The sequence below is a fragment of the Geotrypetes seraphini genome, chromosome 14, assembly GCF_902459505.1.
Source record: "Geotrypetes seraphini chromosome 14, aGeoSer1.1, whole genome shotgun sequence".
In the NCBI taxonomy this organism is placed as follows: Eukaryota; Metazoa; Chordata; class Amphibia; order Gymnophiona; family Dermophiidae; genus Geotrypetes; species Geotrypetes seraphini.
The window spans coordinates 59,264,652-59,289,052 of NC_047097.1; the positions used below are offsets into that span (position 1 = coordinate 59,264,652).

The window sequence follows — 24,401 nt, forward strand, 5'->3', positions numbered from 1 at the left end:
ACCTGCTCACAAGGTTGGCAAAACGATGGATGTTTTGATGCAGTTGGAATTTTAGTGCACCCTTCTTACCACATCTTGCTCCATTTGACTGTTTTCTGTTTCCAAACCTTAGAGTTGAAAGGGTGACCTCTTTTCAAGTAATTCGGAGGTGACTGCAGCAGCGGAGCAGTATTTCAGTGACCAGACATCAGAGTATTTTTTGGAAGGGTTACAGGAACTTCAGACATGATGTGCCAAGTGTGTTGACTATGTGGAATAACTTGGTTTATGGCTCCATGTCATTCCCTTCTTGCTTGGGCTGAGAACTTTTCAGCACCCCCTCATAGTGTTTGAAAGAGTTCCGTATTGGCTTGTGAATGGACATATTTTAAGTTGAGGTGGTGACACTTAACTCCTTTCTTTCCCCTCCCCAGTCACATTACTGCTTACATGTTTATAAGGTGTTTTGCTGTCCTTTGTTTCAGCGAATACACTGAAGCACTTCTGTTGACTTGTAGATGGGAACACTGCCATCTGCAGGGCAGGAGGACAGTTGCAAAACATTTTGTTTTGTCTCCGTTTTAATTGTTTAAAAATATCGTTCCTGAGTGGGAAGTTGCACTGCTGAGTCCCTGATTGGGTCCTACAAAAAATACCCTGTGTAGTGCGGGTTGCATTGTTCTTAGAAAAGATGGGTCTACTAGAGCAGCTTTGGTGTTACACAAATCAGCCACACTGTTTGAAATCTTAAGAGCATGCATTGGGGGAACATGTGTTGTAAATCTTCTAAGAACGAAGATGAGCTTTTTCCCCAGACTATTAGCTGGGCCATAAATATACATGGAACTCGAGGTAAAAGGCTGGTAATTATGAGCATTGTGTGTGTAGGATATAAGTGTATGTGTGTGTATATGGAAATTAGTGGTGGTATGGAAGTGATTTATTCTGGCTTTGATGCTGAACTCTTTTCTTACCTCAGGAGTTATGAGGACACGCTTGGGGATGAGATGCCACAGGAGCAGTATTACTGGCCAGCCCCACTGGCACAGCATGAGCGTATGGGCAGCATGGCGAGCCTAGACAGCTTGCGAAGGGCCCCACCCACTAATTGGCGCCAGCCAGAACTGCCAGAGGTGATTGCCATGCTGAACTTCCGCCTGGATGCCGTGAAGTCAAATGCGGCCGCCTATCTGCAGCATCTCTGCTACCAGAACGACAAGGTGAAAACAGAAGTGCGGAAGCTGAAGGGGATCCCTGTGCTGGTAGGGCTACTGGATAATCCCAACAAAGAGGTGCACCATGGAGCCTGTGGGGCCCTCAAGAACATCTCTTTTGGCCGCGATCCGGACAACAAGATTGCTATTAAGAACTGCGATGGAGTGCCCGCACTTGTCAGACTCCTTCGAAAAGCTACAGATATGGACCTGACTGAAGTCATCACAGGTAACCTGAGAACTGAAGGCCTTTCTAGCCTACAAGTTCCTTTTCATTAGACCAATATATTTGGTTACCCAGATCAAACTTTTAAAAAGCATTACATATTGTTTAGATGAGTTCCCAAAGCCATCTGATATGATATAGTAACATAGTAGATGACGGCAGATAAAGACCCGAATGGTCCATCCAGTCTGCCCAACCTGATTCAATGTTTTTCTTCTTAGCTTTACCCGGTACTGTGCTTGGGTTCCAACTGCCAAAATCTCTGTTAAGACTTACTCTAGCCCATCTACACCCTCCCAGCCATTGAAGCCCTCTCCAGCCCATCCTCCACCAAACGGCCATATACAGACACAGACCGTGCAAGTCTGCCCAGTACTGGCCTTAGTTCAATATTTAATCTTATTTTCTGATTCTAGATCCTCTGTGTTCATCCCACGCTTCTTTGAACTCAGTCACAGTTTTACTCTTCACCACCTCTCTCGGGAGCGCATTCCAGAGACCTTGTCTTCCAATCACATGTGCTTGGACAGGAACCACCTCTACACCCCCATAGCAGTAATGTCTAAAAGGCTTTCATACTGATAAAATGCCCCTCTGATAAATTTAAGTAAGAAAAGGTGAACTAGAATCTCTGGATTCTTGAAATTTAAAATGGGAATAACACAATTCTAGTTATTAGGCAGTCAAAATGCAAAAGGTTAAAGCTCATTATTCTATGCTCCCTTCCATGCGGTGTATAATTCATAGTAATTTCAAACTCCTGGGCTGGATTTTTTTTTTTTTTTTTTTTTTAAACGTGTAGTGCTGACTTCTGCTTTTTACAAATGACAGTCAAAAGAATGTGCTTGCAGCCCTACATTTATCCTTGTTCAGGCAATGTTCTTTAGCCAACAAGAGGATGCGAAAGGTTTCAGCAAATAAGTAGTATCGTAGGATGAGAATGAGAAGTATGCAGCCATTTACTATTTAAAATTTAGCAAACTTTATAAATTACTTTTTTTGTATTAGAATAAGACAACCAGATGTAGGTGAAAAGCCATTATCAAAGTTTTTAACTTTCACACTTAGCATATAAAAATCATAATGGTCCCCCCCATCAAAAAAAAGAGGATGGACAGTGCAACTGTGGAATCAGTTTCAAGTTTTTAATAAAAAATTGATTTGATCGAAAAAATCTTAGTTCAGTGCGATGTACACGTACTAGCAAAATTGGGGTAAGAGAAAAAAAACATATTGCTCAAACCAGACAATTAAGACAAATGTGTACCGGACAAACACAAGGAGGAAAAAATAAAAAAAGGATTAAATACAATTTATAAATCGAAACAAAAGGATAGGGGAAAGGTTACCCGCTCAATTTTTGCTTAACCTCCTACTATTACTCAAATGCGCATCCTGAAAATATGAAGTATGCATAACTCAGTTGAAAGCATCTTTAAAAAGCCAGCTTTTCAGGAGACTTTTAAACTTACCAAGTAATTTTCCTTCCCTTATATTAATTGGAAGTGAATTCCAGATTTGGGGGGCCATGACGGAGAAGATCGTGTCTCTCCTAGAATAAATGACTCTTAATGAGGGGACTAGGAGGAGCGATTTCTCTTCCGATCTTAAAGATTTTGTAGGAATATGCAGGTGCTTTATCCATTAATATTTTGTGTGAGAGTAATGCTATTTTATATGTGATTCTATGGTTAACAGGTAACCAGTGCTTTCCCCTCAGGAGGGGGGAGTTACATGATCAAATTTTTTCCTTTTAGTAATTATTTTTATTGTCGTATTTTGAAGTATTTGTAGTCTGCGTATTTCTTTTAGGGTTGTATCCTTAATACAAAGCGTTACAGTAGTCGCCTTGTAAAGGACCTGACTCAAGTACATTGCCCTTCAACATCAGAAGGAAGATCACTTGGACGCCAATTTATTTTTGAGCATATCCATAATCTAGGAAGTATGTCCCATTATAATGTATATTCAACCTCTGCATAGCCCCTTCAGGATCCCCCCCAGTATTTCAGAGGCACAAGGCAGTAAGTTTTATTTCAGAGATACTAAGCAAAAATGTGTCCTCCCATTTAGATCGGCCTGAATGGACCGGCTTCCTACTGCCATTGCAGGGCAGTACGGTTTTCTTCACACCGCCCTTACGTTGGTGTGACGGCAAGTGCCGCCGATTAGTGGAAGTTTAATCTGGGTTCTTGCTCCACTTCTGCCTCAGGTACACTTTGGAACCTGTCGTCGCAAGACTCTATTAAAATGGCAATTGTTGATCATGCGTTGCACGCTCTGACAGATGAAGTGTTGATCCCTCACTCTGGCTGGGAGAAGGAGCCGAGAGATGATTGTAAACCGCGGCACATTGAGTGGGAGGCGGTACTGACAAATACCACAGGCTGTCTAAGGTATGTGTGTTGCAGATAACTGCGTGCTTGGTCAGGAGGGGTTTTAGGAGGTGGTTTCGGAGAGGGATTACAAGCATGCATGCTAGAATAGGATCCCTGCCAGTCCTGGTAAGAAAAGGGATCTGGATAATGCCTAGAAATCTGAAATGCTGAATTTTGCTCCTCTGTAATGCTGTACAGCAGAGAGGAATATTTTTTATCTGTTGTGAACAGAGGAAGAATTGAATGTCCTGAGTTCCTAAGTGTAGTATCTCCTTTTAACAGGAATGTCAGCTCCGAAAGAAGTGAAGCACGCCGAAAACTCAGGGAGTGTGATGGTTTGGTGGACTCGCTGGTCTACATTGTTCAATCACAAATTGGTCAGAAGGATGTGGACAGCAAGGTGAGAGAGACCTTTCTGGTTCTTAGGGTGTGGGGAGGCTGAGTTTGGGGTTTCCTTTTATGGACGTGGGAAACTGGCGTGCCAAAAATTATTTGTTGGTGTGGCTGAGTAAAGAAAATCAGATTTTGCCTCTTTAGTCCCCCAAAAGCACATTTTGGGAACTTCAGAAATGGAAGTTTTTGTGGTGTATATACACAATATATTTATGCTTGGACATATGGAAACAGTATCTCTTCAGTTGTAGGCACATCTCTATGGAATGCCCTGCCTAATGACCTAAGGCTTGAACCTTCCACTGATCACTTCATATCCCTATTAAAAACTTTTTTTTTTTTTTTAATTCAGACACCTTTTTTTTTTTTTTAAATCTTTATTCATTTTCAAGTCTTACAACAAGTGTATAATATTCAGTCAGAAAAATTTTTAAACAAATCACTTGACAATCTTACTTATAATCCTTAAAATATATAAATATAAAAGAAACCCTTCCCATCCACCCATTTATTAATACTAGAACAATTGACAATTATTATCTTTCCCAATCCCACCCCCCCTATACCTTATCTAATACCAAGGTGTTTAAGATGTCTGATCATTAGAATAAGTAATCAATGGACCCCAAATCTTTTTAAACTTATGATAATTTCCTTGTTGCATAGCAAGCACCCTCTCCATTTTGTAAATATGACATACTGAATTCCACCTTTGAATAGTTCTCCTTCACCCACTGTGTTAAGCCCTGCATCCTAACGTGGTAGGCTATTCTGTATACCAGTGCAACTTGCTATTTCTTGATCTCTTGTCTATCAGTTGAGGTTATGCTCTTTTTTAAATTCCTTTTCTCAGTCTACTCTTTCTCTTCTCTCTATTTAGTTTAGATTTTGAATCGTAAATGGCATTGATGATCTTCAAAGTGCAGTATATTGGGCCTTAATGAAAACTTGAAACGTGTGCTTGCCTGTGTGTTGAATCTTCTCAACAGGTCTTTGTTTTTTTCCCTCCCCCCCCTCCTGCTCCAGTTAGTGGAAAACAGCGTCTGCCTTCTGCGTAATCTGTCCTACCAAGTGCACCGTGAAATTCCACATGCCGAGAAGTATCAGGATATGCCACTCAACGCCAACTCCAGCCAACAGAAAGCAAGTTGCTTCGGCACCAAGAAGGGCAAAGGTAGGAACCAGATGGTATCCCTTTCAGGTCTTGAGTGTGGCTGTGCTTTGAGTCGCCGTTAATAGCAGCTTCTCCCAAGTCCAGTTGCCACCTTAGTTTTGGTTTTTTCTTTATCAGTCCATTGTCTTAAAATTTATACCTAAAAGTGAATTGTTTCGCTTAATTTTATCAAATGGCTTCTGCAATAGACTAGTTGTCACTATGCCAAAGGATCCAAATTATTTGCCTCTATCCCATCTCAATACTGTGGGCTGTTGCTTTGTCCCATTGTCTCCTGTCACTTTTGGAGATCCTCAAAGCTTAAGTAGTAAGTGGTAGCTAGAATGAAATAAAAATCAGATTGGAAGTTTGGCTACAATTGGATTAGATTTATTAATTTGACAATACTGTATTAAGTGGTTTACAATATAAACACTTTTTTAGTTGTTTCTGATAGTTCCCTTTTGGTTTTCTTTCTAGCATGAATTGAGCAATTAACTAGACAGCTAGAACCAAGATTAACATGGATGCCAACATATTCTATAAATATTTAGTTTGATAATTCAGACTGTTTTGTACACACTGTTAATAATCGGAGAGCCATGAGTGTAGCTTGGAGTAAATTTTAAGTTGTTGGGGTATGTTTGGGTGGTGTGTTTTTTTTTGTAATTGTCCTTTTTCTTGACGCACCCTGTTATAGTTAGAAACATAGAAACATGACGGCAGAAAAGAGCTATAGCCCATCAAGTCTGCCCACTCTACTGTCCCACCCCATACTACTAGTTGTATGCTAGTAGTGGTGAAAACCTATTTGTTTCATCTTTCAGCAGTGTATTTTACTAAATAGATACTGAGCTACTGCTGTTAGAGTGTGAGCGAGGCTCACTGGAGTCTTGTCCTGCAAGACTTGTCCTGCTTCTGCATAAAAGTGTTGATAGAGAAGCCTTTCTGCTGAGTTTCTGTGAAATGGCAATAATCTGAACTTTTATTTTTTTTTTCAAGAGATCATTTTGTTTCCAGAAATTTCTCTTACTATTTTGATTAAAATTACTGCAGTCTCATTCAGGAAGGGTGGTTTAATTTTGTGGGGAAAAAAATAAAATGATCTGTTGGGTGATTCCTATTTGCAGTTCCAATTGGATCAAACTAATTCTTCATTTTTTTCCTTCTGTGCTTCTGTCTCCCAATTTTTTTGGGCTTCCTTGCTTCCTGCCAATGACTTCTGACATGCCGTGGCCTGTTGGTGCTTTTGATCTTTCCCCATATCCCCTTCCCTTCCCCATCTCTGCCCCTGGTGTCATTCCTCGCTTGGGGCTGTTTTGCCAGATGAATGGTTTGCCAAAGGTGAGTGGGACTTTCCTATCTTCTTCCCCCTCATGCTTGCAGAGTTGATTTTTTTTTTTCCAGCTACTTGCATGGATGTTAACTTTATCTCTAGACTCACTGGGGCTGATATCCCTTATGTAAACCAGATCCTACATTTGTGTGAGACCCTGGCTGGCAAGGTGTTCATGTATTGCTGTGGCATTTCCCATAGACCTTCCAGTGGGAGGATTTTCCCCTGGTGGCATCATAATTTCAGCAGTGAAGACTTTCAGCGTGTGTTACGACAGGAGCACTCAGGTCCTGAAACAACACAAGTACAGGAAGATCAGCTTTTTAAAACTGATGCAGAGCCTATTAGAATGGTTTTATACCTGGGGTTTGACAGCGTTCAAAAGGAGCTGGAATTTTTATCATGACCTCTTCCTCTGCCCACCATTTTGATAAGTCCTGTTCAGTCTCTTGGAAGCCAGATGATTGAGGCCCTTAATTTTTCCTTCCCCTAAGGGTAGTTAGTGTCAGAAGCACTCCTGAAGACTAGGGCTAGAGATAGCATTCCTTGCAGGACTAGAAAGGGAGATCGGTAATAGCCATGTTTTGAGTATATAGAGAAGTTCCTGGAAAAAATTCCATAAACATTTCTTAAGGTGGATCTGGAGAAAAGCCATTGCTGTATCCCTGGGAACAAGCATCATGGAATCTTAACTTTTGGGGATCCTGCCACATACTTGTGACTTGAATTGACCATGGTCGGAAACAAGATACTGGGCTTGATAGACCTTTTTGGTCTGTTCAATATGGTAATTATTATATTTAATTTCTCTTATACCACCTGCAAGCCTAAAGGCTATCAAAGCAATATAATACAGTTCAGATGGTATTTTTATGTCCCTTGGAAGGCTCACAGCCTGTGTTTTTGTACCTGAGGTAATGGAGGGTTATATGACTTGCCCAAGATCACAAGATGCTCCTTCCCCAGACTTGAGCACCCTGATTTATTGTCACAATCCAGTGTCTGGCAGAAAGCACAAACTGAGCCAAAGTCAGCCTTCAACTCAGCACACGGAAGATGTTCAGATAAAAGTAGGGGTTGACATGTTCTGGAGAAGCCCTGTGTACCTCATTTTACATATTTCTATAACCACTGAATTACGCTTTTAAGTCAGAATTAGTTTCCCCATAGCTAGTGCTATATAAATTTATATAATACTATCTGCAGGACTGTGAAAAGTGTGAGCTCTTCCTCCCCTCCCTCTTGAACCAGTTCTACACTTTTGCCTGCAGCACCTCTGCTGGGGAAAACTGAGACTGCAGGAACTTTCAGTTCCTCTCAGTCGGTGCTTTTTTATTTATTCAATTTTCTATACAGTTCTCGCCGGGGGGAGCTCAGAACAGTTTGCATGAATTTATTCAGGTACTCAAAGCGTTTTCCCCTGTCTGTTCCAGTGGGCTCACAATCTTATCTAATGTACCTGGGGGGATTAAGGGACTTGCCCAGGGTCACAAGGTGGGTTTGAGCCCACAATCTCAAGGTGCTGAGGCTGTAGCTTTAACCACCGTTGTACCTTTCTTCCAAATGTGGCCCTCTTGCTGATGTTGGTTGCAAAGTATTGGAGCTTTTTCTCTCAAGTAATTACCTCATCCTCTTTTAAAACTTATAGTAACTCCTATTAAACATGAGATGTCACTTAAGGTGATTCTTGATGAAAACATTGTTCTTTTCATTTAAAGGCAAGAAACCATCAGAGGATCCTACAGCAGATACAGTTGATTTTCCTAAAAGAACAACTCCAGCAAGAGGTATCCTTTTTTACCATCATATTTTTACTTGGCCCTGCCTTCATTTTGATCAGTACATTAAGCCCCCAGCAGACATCCCCCTCCCCCATCTCCACTGCTGAAGTATTAGATTGATGGTTGCCTCTCCCTGGCAGGTTTTGAGTTGCTTTTCCAGCCGGAGGTGGTGAGGATCTACGTCTCATTAATAAAGGAGAGCCGGACCCCTGCCATCCTTGAGGCCTCTTCAGGTGCTTTACAGAACCTGTGTGCAGGGCATTGGACGGTGAGTGACAACCCCAGGCAGGGAAGGATGGGGTAGATGTTGATAGCACTTGCCCTCCTTCCCCAAAACTTATATTTTTCTATACAGATTTTATTCCATAAAGGTGAGAAGATTTAAATAGAGACTTTAAAGACTTATATAGGTGTGCTTTTCTGAAGTAGACTGTGAAAACTATAAGGCTGTTTATAGCTATTCTGTCTGCTTTTAAGATTCTTTAATTTATAATTTTTCAATTTGTAGTTTGTATTTCTTAATTACTATAACATCACTGGCAGAGGACTGGGTTATTAAGCCTCTTGAAGTCTCATAACCCCCTCCCCAGTGTTTGCCACTGATATGTAAATGATTGTAGAAGAGGCAAGTTTCTCTCATGTTGAGAATTTTACCATGGTGGGCGACAGCATTTGAATAAGTATGTTGTGAAGTTCCCTGTAAAAGCACTGCCTGCTCATGCCTCATCCAGCTGATGTGTCAGTCGTACCAGGGGATTTGAGTGCTGCCAATTCATATTCCTCCGCCTTGACCCTATTTTCTTTTTCTCTGGCAGTATGGTCGCTGCATCCGCTCCGCAGTGCGGCAGGAGAAGGGGCTGTCTGCCATCGCTGATCATCTGACCAGCGAAAATGAGCGTGTGGTGAAAGCAGTGTCGGGAGCGCTGCGTAACCTTGCAATAGATTCCCGAAACAAAGAACTAATAGGTAAGTAATGGATTAGAGAATGACACGGTGACAAAATTCATCACCGTTCCCGTCCCCGTCCCCGTGGATAACCGTGGGAAACCATCTTCATGTCATTCTTTAAGGAGAGAGGGAAGAATCAGAGTATAATTGGGCACAACCACTGATCCACAAGCTTTGCTTTGAAGAATGCTGAGATTGAGCAGCAACATTCCAGAGCAGATATTGTGATGTCATAATGCCTCATTCCACCAGTGCCTAAGAGCCAATCACATCAATGATGTCACAATGGCTTCATTATCCTTGGCTCACATAAGAATCAGAGTATGAATGGCCACAACCACTGACCCGCAAGCTTTGCTTTGAAGAATGCTGGTGTAGAAGGACCGAGGTTGAAATAGACACTAGAAAATGACATGGGATTATTTCCCGCGGTTATCCGCGGGGACGGGAACTGTGATGAATTTTGTCACCGTGTCATTCTCTATAATGGATCAAGGATGGGGAAGACATTCAGGTATGTTCCCCCCCCCTCACCTCAACAGCATGCTTTGGCTGCCTTAGGGATGTGTTCTTTCACTAAAATTTCCTCTAGACCTTTAAAGTGCCAGGCTGATGCTGATAAAGACATATAGGATAGACTTGAGTTGGCTTCAATGGCAGAATCAGTAGTTTGAATGGAAGGTTAGTGCTGGGCAATCTTCTATAGTCGATGTCCCAGAAATAGCAAAGAAAGGCAAGGATCGAGTATTTCACATTAGAGAATGATACGGGGACAGATTTTTTCCCGTCCACGCAGGAACTCGCTTTCCCATCCCCGCCCCATTCCTCCAAGCTCCGTGCTCGGTTGTACAAGCCTCAAACATTTAAAAATCATAAGTGTTTGAAGCTTATGCAGTTAAGGCGGAGCTTACAGGAATGGGGCAGGGACAGAGACAAAACTCATGGGGACAGGACGGGGAAATTTGAGTTCTTGCGGGGACGGGGAGAAAATTGTCCCCATGTCATTCTCTGTTTTACATCACGTTCATTGTTGGTTTAATAAATGCAATTGTTGGGCAGACTGGATGTATTGTTCGTCTTTATTGCATCTTTATTGCGTTAAATGCATGCAAGTCCCTTCCTCCCTACATGATAAACCAGCAGAAGAAATTGCATTGTCAATACCAAGCAACTTTCTAGTTGTGAAATCTCTCATTAAAATTTGTTGTATGCATCTTTTGAAACAGCCATAGAAATTGTAGAAGATTGGAGCTCACTATACCAAATCTTCATTACATGGTGCCATACCAAAGACTGCCTCTCAACTGAAATAATACCAAGGGACATCCTCCTATAACAGATGCAATAATAAATAGAGCCTGGAAATTATGCCCTTGAAGTAGGGGGAAAAAAAGTCAAAACTTTTTTCAAAAGTCATTTCAGCTTTTTGTCCCAGAAGACTTACCGTACTTTGTAAAGTTGTTTTGAGTTCCCCCCCCCCCACAAGGCTGAAGAATTAGGCACACCAGTGAACGTTTTACTGAGGGGAGACTAGATTTCCTTTACCATGTTCTCCAAGTTATTCTGACTTAGAGCCATACTAAAAGGTGAAGGGGTAGATGAGAAGCTCAAAAGGGAATTGTCCCAGAAGACTTACTGTACTTTGTAAAGTTGTTTTGAGTTTCCCCCCCTCCCCACAAGGCTGAAGAATTAGGCACACCAGTGAACGTTTTACTGAGGGGAGACTAGATTTCCTTTACCATGTTCTCCAAGTTATTCTGACTTAGAGCCATACTAAAAGGTGAAGGGGGTAGATGAGAAGCTCAAAAGGGAAGCACCTGTGCTGTGGTCTTATCTAGGTTTGCAGCATTCACATTTGTTTGTTTTCCTGGCCTCTTAAGGAAAACATGCTATCCCAAATCTGGTGCGGAACCTCCCAGGTGGACAGCAGAATCCAGCGAGGGAGTTCTCGGAAGACACAGTGGTGTCCATCCTGAGTACCATCAATGAAGCTCTCATCGACAACTTGGAGGCAGCGAAGAAACTGCGAGAAACGCAATGTGTCGAGAAGCTGGTGCTAATCAACAAATCTGGGTACTGGCTGGGAGTCTGCTCTGCTGCCACCTGCCTCTGGTAGCATGGCTGCAGGGGACAGATCCCCTTCTGATTCTCTTGCTTCCTTCTGTACCGCACTCACTCCAGGTGGTGCCCCTCTCTCTCTCTGCTTTTGTTTAGTCTTGTGCTGTCTTCAATCCTTTACTCTGTCTCATCAGGAATCGCTCAGAGAGGGAGGTGCGTGCTGCCGCTCTTGTACTTCAGACTATTTGGGGATATAAGGAGCTACGGAAACCGCTGGAGAAGGAAGGCTGGAAGAAATCAGACTTTCAGGTATGGAACGTGTGTGATTCAGGCATTAACAGCAGCTGGGCAAAGTGGGGGGGAGGGGTTTGGTGACCTAGATAAGTACAAATCTTTTTTTTTTCTTTCTTTCTTTCTTGCCAGGTGAATCTCAATAACACTTCTCGGAATCAAGGACGGAACATGTATGATGACAGTACGCTTCCACTGATTGATAAGAATCAGAAATCTGGTGAGTCCCCAGAAGCTGCTGCTTGTTTTTCCCTACCGGAGTCTCACATGGAATGGCAAATTATGCTATAGTCTTCCTTTCCAAGCTGAATAGAGAAAATATATATATATTTTTTTCATTCAGCATGTAATTAACCTCTGGGATCTGTTGCCGGAGGATGGGATTTTAAAAGGCTATTAGTGTAGCTGGGCTTAAAAAAAGTTTGGATACTTTCCTGGAGGAAAGTCCACAAACCATTATTGACCTGGGAAAAGCCACTTCTTATTGCAAGGGTAAGCATCATGGAGTCTAGCTACCTTTTAGGACCCTGCCAGGTACTTGGGGTCTGGTTTGACTGCTGTTGGAAATAGGATACCAGCCTTTATGGATCTTTAACGCAAATCTTATGATAGGAATATTCTTAGCTACCTTATGTAGGGACACTCGAGTCCTCTAGTTTAATATACCGTATTTGCCGTCGTATAAGACGACTTTTCAGTACCTTAAAATCCTCCCCAAAGTCGGGGGTCGTCTTATACGCCGGGTACTGTTTACATGCCCTTACTTTACATGCCCTAACATCTCCTTCCTTACCTCCTTACGGTGCTTCCGGTACTAGTAAACCTGCCGGGACATCAGCGGGGCCATGGCGGGACATCAGTGTGACAAGGGTGCCAGCTCCTTCATCCTGCGCAGCGGGAAGCAGCGGCGCTCTGGCCCCACCCCTTTTCTCTTTACTACGTCTCTCGCACATGCGGCCGTGTGTGGAGTCTAGCCCTTAAGGAAGTTGCGGGGGGCGAACAGGAGGCTTTTGAAGGCTTTTAAAGGGAAACTGTCATGCCAGCAAACTTGCTAGGGACTTGCCCGGCACTTGCTCTCTCCCTCTATGTGTTATCTTCCTTCTATCATTGACAGTTTCAGTTTGGTTAACAGTTTAGAAAACAAATAGCATGGCAGCTTCCATGGGTTTATTGTTCTATTCAGCTTTAGTGAATTAATTAAAATTGTTGAAATAAATTCTGATGTTCTTTTAAGTTTTATTTGTTGTGCGGAAGAAGGGGTAGTCTTATATGGCGAGTATATAACAAACTCTATATTTTAACTGTAAAAGTTGGGGGGTCGTCTTATACGCCCAGTCGTCTTATACGCCGGCAAATACGGTAATCATTATCCAAGGACAAGCAGGCAGGTATTCTCACTAGTGGGTAATGTCATCCAACGGAGCCCCGATGCGGACATCTCACAAGCATACTTGTGCCAGATGAAGCCTCAGAAAGGGTCATGGGTTGTATAGGAGTAGTCCTATCAGAATAGGATCGGAATAAGTGCTCAAATCTAAAACTCGTTGAGCTGCGCAGATGTCTGTTCTTCTGTCTGAATGTCTTTTGGGCCACATATAGTGAATGTTAAAAACATAAGCAGACCACTTACTGGATCAGACCAATGGTCCATTTAGCCCAGCATCCTGTTTTCATGGTGGCCAATCCAGGTCTCAAGTACTTGGCGAAAACCCAGATAGTAGCAACATTCCTCGCTACTGATCCAGGGCAAACAGTGGCTTCTGCCATGTCTGTCTCAATAGCAGACTATGGACTTTCCCTCCAGGAACTTGTCCAAACCTTTTTTGGGAACCCAGCTGTGTTAACTACATTTACCACATCCTCTGGCAATGCGTTCCAGAGCTTAACTGCTCTCTGAGTGAGAGAAAAAATATTTCCTCCTATTGGTTTTAAAAGTATCTTCCTGTAACCTCAAGTGTCCCCTAGTCTGACATTGATCCACTTGTACCCGTTCTGCACCACTCAGGATTTTGTAGACTTCAATCATATCTCCTTTCAGTTGTCTTTTCCAAGCTGAAGAGCCCTATCCTCTTTAGTGTTTCCTCGTACGAGAGGAGTTTCATCCTCTTTATCATCTTGGTCGCACTGGTCCCTGCAGCACTCCACTATTTACCCTTCTCCAATGAAAAAAACAATTGTTAAATGTGATTTAGTTCTTTCACTCTGCATAGATTTGCAAAATGTACTTGCCTGGATAACTCTAAGACAAAACATCACACTATTATATCCTGAGTCTTGGCTTTTGCCAGTAATGGATCAGAAAACAAGGCTGTAAATTTTTCAAGAGTCTAATGGAGACCTTCATGTAAAGAATGAGTGGATATTCCCATCATTTATTTCATTGCAATTAGTACCTTGATTGCTGTTGCGTTTGTGATGCCCAGACATTAACTTTGCAGCCATGGATAACCTGCAGAGCCACTTTAGAGTCTTACTGAGCTGCACTTAGTGGATCCATTATCGTGGCCTTTGAAACCATGATGGACCATGGTGTGTCCTGCTCTTTTGCATCCAAATCCTAAGTTACTGTGTTCAAACTAGGGAGATTTGTGTTTTGTCTAAAACGGGGAATTTACCCTGGTGAATGTTAACTGTTTGTTTCCAAATTAACAGAAGTTACTATTACTACTCCATTCCCTTGGCTACTTTTGTCAGCTATTTTTGATCTCAACCAGGATTCTGTTTTTTGAACGTGGAGGAGTAGTATTCAGCATTTCCACTCTTTCCTCATCACTCCTCTTTATGAGGTGGTCTTCAGTATTTAATCTTATGTCATTGGTGGTCTTCCCCCACTCCCCCAGTGTATTTGAAAAAAAAGTCATGTTACTTTGCTTTACATTTTTCTGCATGTGCTCTTGACATCCTGCTTTTTTTTTCCTCTGGTTATCTGATATTTTTTCTATATTTTCTGACTGCAACTTTTTATGCCTGTTAGAAACCCTGTAAAGAATAATGATACAGTTATATAGAAAATGTTATGCAGCTTGATATTGATGCTGAGATTTTATGATTAATTTCATGTGTTAGAAACTTTTCTCCCAATTTTTAATTTCAGATAAATCAGATCGAGAGATGATTCCAATGAGCAATATGGGACCAGGTATATATATATATACCTTATAGAAATGTTGGAAAGGAATTATACATAAGGAGTTTAAATGATCTGTTCAGGGGCAAAATAACGTCATAAAAACTTAAAGGAAAAGGGTCAAACTTGGGGGTGGATGGGATGGAAATTGGGGAGAAAACACATTTGAGTTTGAAAATAACCTACCCCGAAAATAAGCTCTAGCATGATTTTTGGGGTAGGTCTTAATATAAGCCCTACTCCTGAAAATAAGCCCTAGTTGCCGGTAGCAGCAGCGCTCCCCTTGCGACCCTTCCATCTCTCCCACCCATCCAAACCCCAACCGCGAGACCGAAATATACTACCTTATAACAAACTGTATCGTCGGCTGCACAGGCTCCATCGCGGCTTTTTCACATCCGGGCATTCCTCTGCCGCGTTGCTGATGATATCAGCAATGTGGCAGAGGAACGCCCGGGCGTGAAAAAGCCGCGATGGGGCCTGTGCTGCTGACGATGCGGTTTGTTATAATAAGGTACTATATTTCGGTCTCGTGTTCAGATGGGTGGGAGAGATGAAAGGGTCAGCAGGGAGAGGAGGTGCGGGGGAGATAGGAGGAATTAAAATATGCTCCATGGGGGGATGGGAGGAAGGGAGTGATATAAGCTGCAAGGGTTCTGCTGCACAGGGGGATGGGAAGGATAGAAAGATACTGCACAAGGAGATAGGTGAGTGGAGAAAAGATGCTGCACATGTGGGGGAGAGAAAGGAAAATAGGAAGAATTGGGTGGAGGAGAGGAAGGGAAAGAGAATTATTGTACATGGAAAAAAAATATCCTAGTGCCTTTTTGGGGCCCAAAATTAATATGACAGTCTTATTTTCAGGGAAACATGGTAAATTAAGCGAGGAGCCTCCAGAAAGATTGGCCCTAGGCATTTCTGTGGGAGTTTAGCAGTTGCAACATAGAAACATTCATACATAGCAGAATGAATCTTTCCATACAGCTCCACCTGTCTCTTATTCTCTATCATAGGCAGATACATACGTGATGTTACAGTGGCATAATTGTCCTATACTTGCCTCACATAAGAATATAAGAATAGCCGTACTGTGGGTCAGACCAATGATCCATCAAGCCCAGTAGCCCGTTCTCACGGAAGCCACTCCAGGTCACTAGTACCTGGCCAAAACCCAAAGAGTAGTAACATTCCGTGTTACCGATCCAGGGCAAGCAGAGGCTTCCCCCATGTCTTAACAGGCCATGGACTTTTCCTCCAGGAACTTGTCCAACCCTTTCTTAAAACCAGCTAAGCTATCCGCTCTTACCACATCATCTGGCAACGCGTTCCAGAGCTTAACTATTCTCTGAGTGAAAAAATATTTCCTCCTATTGGTTTTAAAAGTATTTCCCTGCAAGTCACTTAACCATCCATTGCGCCAGGTACAAAACTTAAAATTGTGAGCCCACTAAGTACAAAGAGTACCTGCAAATGTGTACAGTGCTGCATGTGTCTAGTAGCCCTATAGAAACGATTATTAGTAGGGTGATTATTACTTTCTGGGAGTAAAGGCTTCTCATCCTTTTGATCTCATCCCCTGCTGCCTTGGTATCATTCTTAAGATTCATCCATGCAGTCTTAAGTTGCTTACTTTATTTAAAACAATCCACCCATTTCACAGTTTAGATCCCTTGTCCAAATTGTAACTTATTACAAATTCAATAACCATTACTGAAGTGTGTGTTGTTTTTTCCTTCTCTCCTTTATGACATAGATCATTATTCCATGGTGAATGAGCGAGATGCCAATAGAAGCCTGAACCGATCTGGGGACCTTTCTGAACTGGAACTAAAGGTAAAACAGACTTCGCTTCTGTCTCTGTTGGGGAGGGGGGATTCTCCTGACTTCTGGCTCTGGAGGAACCAATTGCCATATTGGGAGGCCAGAGAGGCACAGGGATGCCTATTTGCTGATCTTAAATACATCAGCTACATCCTAGGGGATACAGTTTAATGAGTTATTGTAGGTCTAATATAAGTATAGCACTTAGTGGGAGGGGGGTGAAGTGGGATTACTCAGTGGTTTTTGGGGGGGGCGGAATTGTATTGCTGCTGTTTGTAATTGAAACAGTAGTTTAGTGTGCCTAATTCTCTATTATTCATCTGGTAGCTAGCTCGGGGGATTCCCCCGAGATTGCAGGTGCTGTGTACGACAATGTGCTTTTTGATTTTATGCTTTAACGTTTGCTTTCTGGTGGGGTGATTATTAACTGCTGTGTTTCACTTACAATAAAAATGGTTTCAAACTAAGTACAACATCTCCATTCCCTCCTGCTGGATAATCCACTAATTGGGGAGAATAAATTTCCCAAAATTCAAGGTGCCTCCATTGCTACAGAGGATCATTGCAGATAATTTAATTATCCTTGGTGTCCTTTGCCCCCAGCCTCAAAGCCTCGCTGTGTATCCGATTTTATATTTTTCAATGGGGACAGGGATGAATTGGAACCATGGGATAAAATGACACTGGAAGCAAAACGCTCCTAACAAATGGAGGACAGTTGCGTGATTTTGTTGACAGACTTAAATTTGCAAAGAACTGTTTCTTTGGTAGCCTGGAGTTAAGTCAGTGACTAACTTCATTCCTCTGCTGCACTTCCAGTCAGCCTTTCCTTTAGCACAGGGATCTCAAAGTCCCTCCTTGAGGGCCGCAATCCAGTCGGGTTTTCAGGATTCCCCAATGAATATGCATTGAAAGCAGTGCATGCACATAGATCTCATGCATATTCATTGGGGAAATCCTGGAAACCCGACTGGATTGCGGCCCTCAAGGAGGGACTTTGACACCCCTGCTTTAGCACTTCTGCTTGGTGGCTTGTGTGAGGTAAAATCTGCTAGATTTTCACTCCGTTTAGCACTTTTCAGTAATGGCAGGTGCATCATTACCTTTCACTGCATGTCATCTCATCCACCTGTTCTTTCCCCCCCTCTCTTTATTTGCTTGTGCTTCCTGCTGCGGATTTACATCCAGATTTACTCTTCCCCTTGTGTCCTTAATACTGCATGTTTTGCTACATAGATCCAGGAACAGCTAACTCTTAACTTCTTCCTCTGTCTGACTAATACTGCATGTCTCACTCCCCACAGCAGGAAGAGCCAGCTGCCAGTCAGGGGCTCCCTGAATCTCAGGGATGCTGATGAACTGCCTCATTAACAACTTTTACATGTGCTTGTGAGGTAACATCTCATGGTATACCCCAAAAGGGGTGGTAGGGGGATGAGTGACCTCTCAGGTTCCATTGAACAGGAAAGGGTTGAGAAGAAGTATATGGTATACATGAGGAACGGTGTCCCAGTAACCTCCCATGGTGGTCTTATAGATTATTGTGATCTCGTGAAAAGGCTATAGGAGATAAATCAGTGGTCAGCAGGGGACTGGTGCATGCAGAGGAGGATATGAGCGCCTCCGTTTCTGCCATCCTGATGAAAAAGTCAGGACAAAGGCTTTTTGAAGGATTTGGGGAAGTTTAATTCAGGAATTGTAATGAGATTTTTCATTAGATTCGATAAGGTGACTGTGTGGACTGTACCATGAGCCTGGTAAAATCTCTCCCACCCCCTCAGTTCCCTAGAGCGTCCTAGTCTGACATAATTAATCTTCTGCACACACACCCCCACCCCCAGAAGGTGCTCCACCCTCCTCTATCTGCTGACACTTGTCTTTTTTTCCTCCCCCTCTTGTTTTCCTGTTCTAGCAAAGGAATTAAATTCCAGGCTTTGACATGTATACAAAACCCTCATGTTCTGGGACTGATCTTTCTGGACGTGACAAAAGGAAACTAAAGAAGTGCCAACTGCCAGAACTGGAATTGCCTTTGCCTGCTTTCACCAAACCCCGTGCCACGGGATAACAAGGATGATCTGCTCCCCAGTCTCCTGATAGCAAAGAACTCTCCAGAAAGGGGACTGGAATATGACTAAATCCTTCGTTTCTTGTTGGAAATGGAAAATGGGGAGGCTGCGTTGGTCTGGTTTGTGGAGGGGGGATGAGGATCGGGTTTTGTGGGAAAATAACTCTTATAGTCTATTTTTGTACTGGTAGAAATGGGATGAGAAGGGGATCAATGTATACATTCCAGGGGGTGACAAACAGCAGGTGTTCCTTCCATTTTGGACAGAAAGGAGCACAGATGGGATTTCTGGAAAACAATTTTCATGATACAATATAACCTATCTGTGCCTTCCCCCTCCCCTCCCCTGATTTTATTTTTGGCTATGTATCCATCCGCACCTTTCTCTTCATGCTAATAATTTTGTGAAATCTTCTTTTCAGTTTGGAAATAAGAGCATTACCAAGGAGTTTGTCCCAAAGCCTTGAGATTTGCTTTTTCTTCTGTTTTGAATCAGTGTAGAAAATAAACACAGTGAATTCTGCAAATTTTTTTTTTGTTGGGGGTGCGGATGGGATGGGAAGAGAGTGTAAGGCAGGCAGCTATTTCAATGTTTTAGTACTGATTTCCCCCTGGATTCTTCTGCGAGTCTGATTTGTTAATTAAATCTCTACATTAGGAGGGTGAGCAAGGGACACGTCAGATAAGATGGTAGAAGAGGAGCAGGTGGGCCTTCAGGAGGTTGTGAAGAAAATACCCATTTTTGACACCTAAATGACAAGTGTTTTGCACTATGAATTGATTTGCTGGATAACAAAATAGTTGTGTATGAGGTGTCAGGTGAGCTGATGTTAGATCTGTTTTGGTTCCAGTGTAGAGTGTGGACTGGTTCAATTCCAGCTACTGGGACTTGACTCTGACTTGAGAGTAAAAATCCCCAATCCACTGCTGTGTCCAGTAGCACAAAGCTGGGATGGGAAATATGTTAGGGAAAACCAAAGGTCAGGAGCCAGGAAAGAACTGAAAAGAAGTGATTTCCTAATTGCTTTTTTACGTTTTCAGCATTCTCAAGTGCTGCTTACCCACTCTTCCCCCCCTCCCTCCCAAATCCTGTTTGTTTTGGGGCTTTATCCCAGAAAATTCCTCTTCCAAACTTGACTGCACATTGTAAATTAATAAAACTGATAGTAGATTTCATGTGACAATTCTTAATTGCCTTTTTTTAAAAGAGTTTTTTTTAACCTCTGGGAATCTTTAAGGGTCTGTGTGTCTTCGTTTTTATTTTTAATATTCTCCTTGTATGTAAAACAGATGCATTACTTCAAGATTTCCAAATAATAATCCATTAGAAACCAACTTTTCTTCCAGTCATTAGAAACCATGTGGATGATATTTCTGCCTTTAGGCTTGGAGCCAAGATTTCCTCTGGCTTTGAAGACTGTTTTCACAATTACGCTTTACCTGTTAAATGATTTTTTTATATATATAAATATATATAAATAAAAGTTTTTAAAGAGTGTACTTTCGAAATGTTTCCTTAATTCATTTGTAGGTTTTGGAGCCTGACCATATAATTAAGTATTCAACTTGATCCTGATTTTTCTTTTTTCCTTTATTTTGAATAAAGAGATTATGTACTTACCTTGATGATATATTTTCTAGTAGATAGGTGTGCACAAAAGGGAGAAAGAAAATCCAACGTAGTCTGCAGTAAACAACAGCAACCAGAAAACAACGAACAGACTGCAGATAATGTACAAGATGCAGGCGTTGTTTATTAGTAAATGCAGTAACATATACAACCTTATAGCCAACCAAGGGTCCCTTGGTTAGCTATAAGGTTGTATATGTTACTGCATTTACTAATAAACAACGCCTGCATCTTGTACATTATCTGCAGTCTGTTTGTTGTTTTCTAGTAGATAGGTGTGTCATTCTGGACAGGCAGGTTATCTTCCCTTGACTGTGCACCATCTGCAGAAGGAATCCACTCTGGATTTTTTTTCTATGATTTCTTACTTGATTGGAAGCTCTACTGCCACTTACAGTCTGCAAGCATGTAAGAGATCCCCTGAGACTAGGTGAAATAAAGAAATGGGAAACTTCCCAAACAGTTCTGCTCTAATCAAATAACACTTGAACAATGAAATAGCCAAATGTCAAAAGAAGCATCAAAGAAGCTCAGGTAGTACCCCTGTAGACTCCAGCAACCTATTATGTAGTATTCTTCAGGCCCAAAGGGCTGTAGAAGAGCAATCAGAATGAGAGAGTAGACAGGTGCAGGAAGGATAGGGCGGGATTCCAGAATGACATACCTATCTACAGAACAAGATATTATCAAGGTAAGTACATAATCTTTTTCCAGTGCAATAGGTGTGTATTCTGGACAAGTGGGCTTACAAAAGCAGTCCCAGACATCTAGGACGGGTTGAACGTACTGGCCTGTAAAACAGATGACTCAAAAGCAGTGTCCTCTCTTGCCGCCACATCCACTCTGTAAAATTTAGCAAATGTATGCAGAGTGGACTAAGTTACTGCCCTACAAATCTGGGGAGACTGCCCTAGCTTTCGGCCCACAATGAAGCCACACTTCAAATGCACCTTGACAAAAACAGGAGACTGTCTCCTGCAGATAATGTAGGCTGACAAAATGGCCTTAATGGATCCATCTGGAAATTGTGGCCTTGGAGGCTGGTGCACCTCAGATACTGAAGTGATACCTCAAGATACTGAAGAAGTAATCTTCTTACATCTAACTTCAAAATCCAGTCCTGTTTCTTAGATCCTGTGAACTAGAATGCTGGCAAATTCTAACTTCTTGATTTACACGAAACACTGAAACTACCTTCAGCAGAAAAGAAGGGGACGGTGCATAGAGAAACTTCAGTGTCTAGAGATTTTCCAAGTTTCCATAGCCATCAGAAAAACAGTCTTGATCATATATCTAGATTTTCACCCGGTCATCGTATATGTAGATTTTCAGAAGGCGTTCGACAAGGTCCCGCATGAATGTGTACTTCAAAAAATTGCGAGCCATGGAATCGAGTGTGATATACTCACGTGGATTTAAAAACTGGTTGGTGGATAGGAAACACAGTGTGGGGTAAATGGACAATACTCACACTGGAAAAGCGCCACGAGTGGAGTGCTCAGGACCGTGCTCTTCAACATTTTTATAAATGACCTGAAGATTGGTACGAGTGAGGTGATTAAATTTGCAGATGATACAAAGTTATTCAGAGTAGTGAGGACCAGTGCTCCCTCTAAGCGGGCGGGTGTTGTGAGCAAAATTTTTTTCGCTGTGCGCTAAAAATATCGGGCGCCAGCAAGTTATGAGCCAACTCGCCCGATTCTCCTCTCGCCGCCCTGCCCGCCGTGCGCTGTGACGTGAAACTTGTGCGCTGGATGTAATATTTTGTGCGCCAGCGCACGCCAGCGCAGCTTAGAGGGAACACTGGTGAGGACACAGTTGAGGGCATTGTATTGGCTCCCGATATACTAGAGGATTCAGTTTAAATGTGCAAATATGATTAAGAGCTTATATGGAATTTTTTTTACACATTATTTCCTCTTAATTCTTATCATTTTCAATCTACAAGGGGAATATACATAAATTCAAATCTGCCACTAAAGGGATTCAAACTTTAGGTAGGCTTTCACATTCTTTGCGGTTAAAATTTGGAATGATCTCCCTCAGTTATTAGAAATCTCTCTTCGCTGACTTGCTTTAGAAAAAGCTTGAAAATTTATCTATTTATAAAATATCTTACTGATAACTGATAGAAATCCCTAGCGGACAACTTTGTTGATCCTTTGTATTATTTATCTATGCTCTTAAGACTATATTTTGTTAACCGGCTCAAGTCCCTCTGGGAATGGCCCGCTATACAAGACTAAAGATTAGAGTAGAAGACCTACAATGAGACATAAACGCACTTGAGGAATGGGCCATGAAATGGCAAATGGGGTTTAACGTGGATAAGTGCAAGGTGATGCATGTCAGTAACAAAAAATCATATGCACGAATTCAGGATGTCTGGTGCTGTACTTGGAGAGAGCACCCAGGAAAGAGATTTGGGAGTGCTTGTAGACAAGTCAATGAAGCTGTCTGCGCAATGTGTGGCAGCAAAAAGGGCGAATAGAATGCTAGGAATGATTAAGAAGGGGCTCACAAACAGATCTGAGAAGGTTATTCTGCCACTGTACCGGGCCATGGTGCGCCCCCCCCCCCCCACCTGGAATACTGCGTCCAACACTGGTTGCTGTACATGAAAAAGGACATAGTATTAATTGAAAGGGTACAGAGAAGAGCGACAAGCACTGGTTAAGGGGCTGGAGGAGTTGCCGTACAATGAGAGGCAAGAAAAACTGGGCCTCTTCTCCCTTGAAAAGAGGAGACTGAGAAGGGACATGATTGAAACATTCAAGATATTGAAGGGAATTGACTTAGGAGAGAGATTGTTCACCCTCTTCAAGGTGAAGAGACTGAGAGGGCATGCTCTAAAGTTAAAAGGGATAGATACCGTACAAACATAAGTTCTTCACCCAGAGTGGTAGAAATCTGGACTGCTATACGCAAATAGGACACTGGTATTTGACCTAAGGGCAGCCTTGTGAGTGGCCTGCTGGGCACGATGGACCACTCTGTCTCCTCTTCAAGGGAGAAGAGGCCCAGTTTCTCTAGCCTCTTATTGTATGGCAACTTCTCCAGACCCTAAACAATTTTGTTGCTCGTCTCTGGATCCTTTCGAGTAGTACTATGTCCTTTTCATGTACAGCGACCAGTGTTCGATGCAGTATTCCAGATGGGGGTGCACCATGGCCCAGTACAGTGGCATGATAACCTTATCTGATCTGGTTGTGATCCCCTTCTTAATCATTCCTAACATTCTGTTTGCCCTTTTTGCTGGAAACTAGATTAGAAAGGAGGGAGGGAACAGCTGCTGGTCCTACAAGTGGGCTCCGAAGTAGGGAGACAAAACTGTTTAGAGTAACTTTCAAGCAACCAGCAACTACAGTTATGAGGCATGTACCAAGCCCTAAGGGTGCTGGATAACTTGAGTTTACTGTACGTGTAAGTGCCTTTGAACATGAGTCCTTGTGTTATAAACATGCCCAGTAAATGGTGAATACAGTATCGTGGAGCCTTGCAGTGACTAGTCGGCATTTAATCTCGCCCTCTATTTTCCACCTGATTCTAGTGCGAAGATGCCTTTACAAATCGACCTGCTTCCCAATTATCCTTAGGAGAACAACTATTGGGGGATACAGGGTTGCTACTGTAGGTGTCATATCATGTTGCAGTGCACAGCTACTGAAAAAACGAAGGAGGCAACACCAGGGTGAGGTTTGCAAGCCTGAAACGCCCACGGGCATTATGGGAGCACCAGAATGAGGCTTGGAATACAACGAGAGAAGCTATTAAGGCCCCAGAATGAGGCTTGGATTTTCACAAAGCCCATTGGTTGAATAGTGAATACCGCCTCCACCCCACCAAAAAAAACAAAACAAAACAGCAACGCCAAAATGTTTCCACTGCCAGCATTCAAACTGAAGTAGGGCGTGCTTAGCCTCTTCTCGCGTGCTCCGAGACTGAGCTCGTGACGCCGACGACGTGATGACGTCACACTTGGACAGCTGATTCGTCAA

General features: G+C 42.5%; 1 protein-coding gene across 8 annotated transcripts in view; it reads left to right on the forward strand.

Moving 5' to 3' along the window:
* The window catches only part of CTNND1 (catenin delta 1), a 137,906-nt gene extending 117,633 nt beyond the window's left edge, over positions 1-20,273 (forward strand). For 4 of the 8 annotated variants that reach the window (XM_033919702.1, XM_033919703.1, XM_033919704.1 and 1 more), the window contains 14 exons: positions 959-1,422; positions 3,632-3,815; positions 4,080-4,197; positions 5,217-5,364; positions 6,670-6,687; positions 8,398-8,466; positions 8,601-8,728; positions 9,276-9,426; positions 11,289-11,481; positions 11,661-11,775; positions 11,890-11,977; positions 14,852-14,896; positions 16,638-16,717; positions 18,618-20,271. In XM_033919702.1, the coding sequence (XP_033775593.1) occupies positions 959-1,422; positions 3,632-3,815; positions 4,080-4,197; positions 5,217-5,364; positions 6,670-6,687; positions 8,398-8,466; positions 8,601-8,728; positions 9,276-9,426; positions 11,289-11,481; positions 11,661-11,775; positions 11,890-11,977; positions 14,852-14,896; positions 16,638-16,717; positions 18,618-18,629 (1,813 nt within the window). In that variant the 3' untranslated portion in view covers positions 18,630-20,271. Of the gene's footprint in view, positions 1-958; positions 1,423-3,631; positions 3,816-4,079; positions 4,198-5,216; positions 5,365-6,669; positions 6,688-8,397; positions 8,467-8,600; positions 8,729-9,275; positions 9,427-11,288; positions 11,482-11,660; positions 11,776-11,889; positions 11,978-14,851; positions 14,897-16,637; positions 16,718-18,617 lie in introns of all 8 variants that reach the window. The other 4 variants (XM_033919699.1, XM_033919700.1, XM_033919698.1 and 1 more) reach the window with 2 other exon arrangements.
* The last annotated feature ends 4,128 nt before the right edge of the window (positions 20,274-24,401 follow it).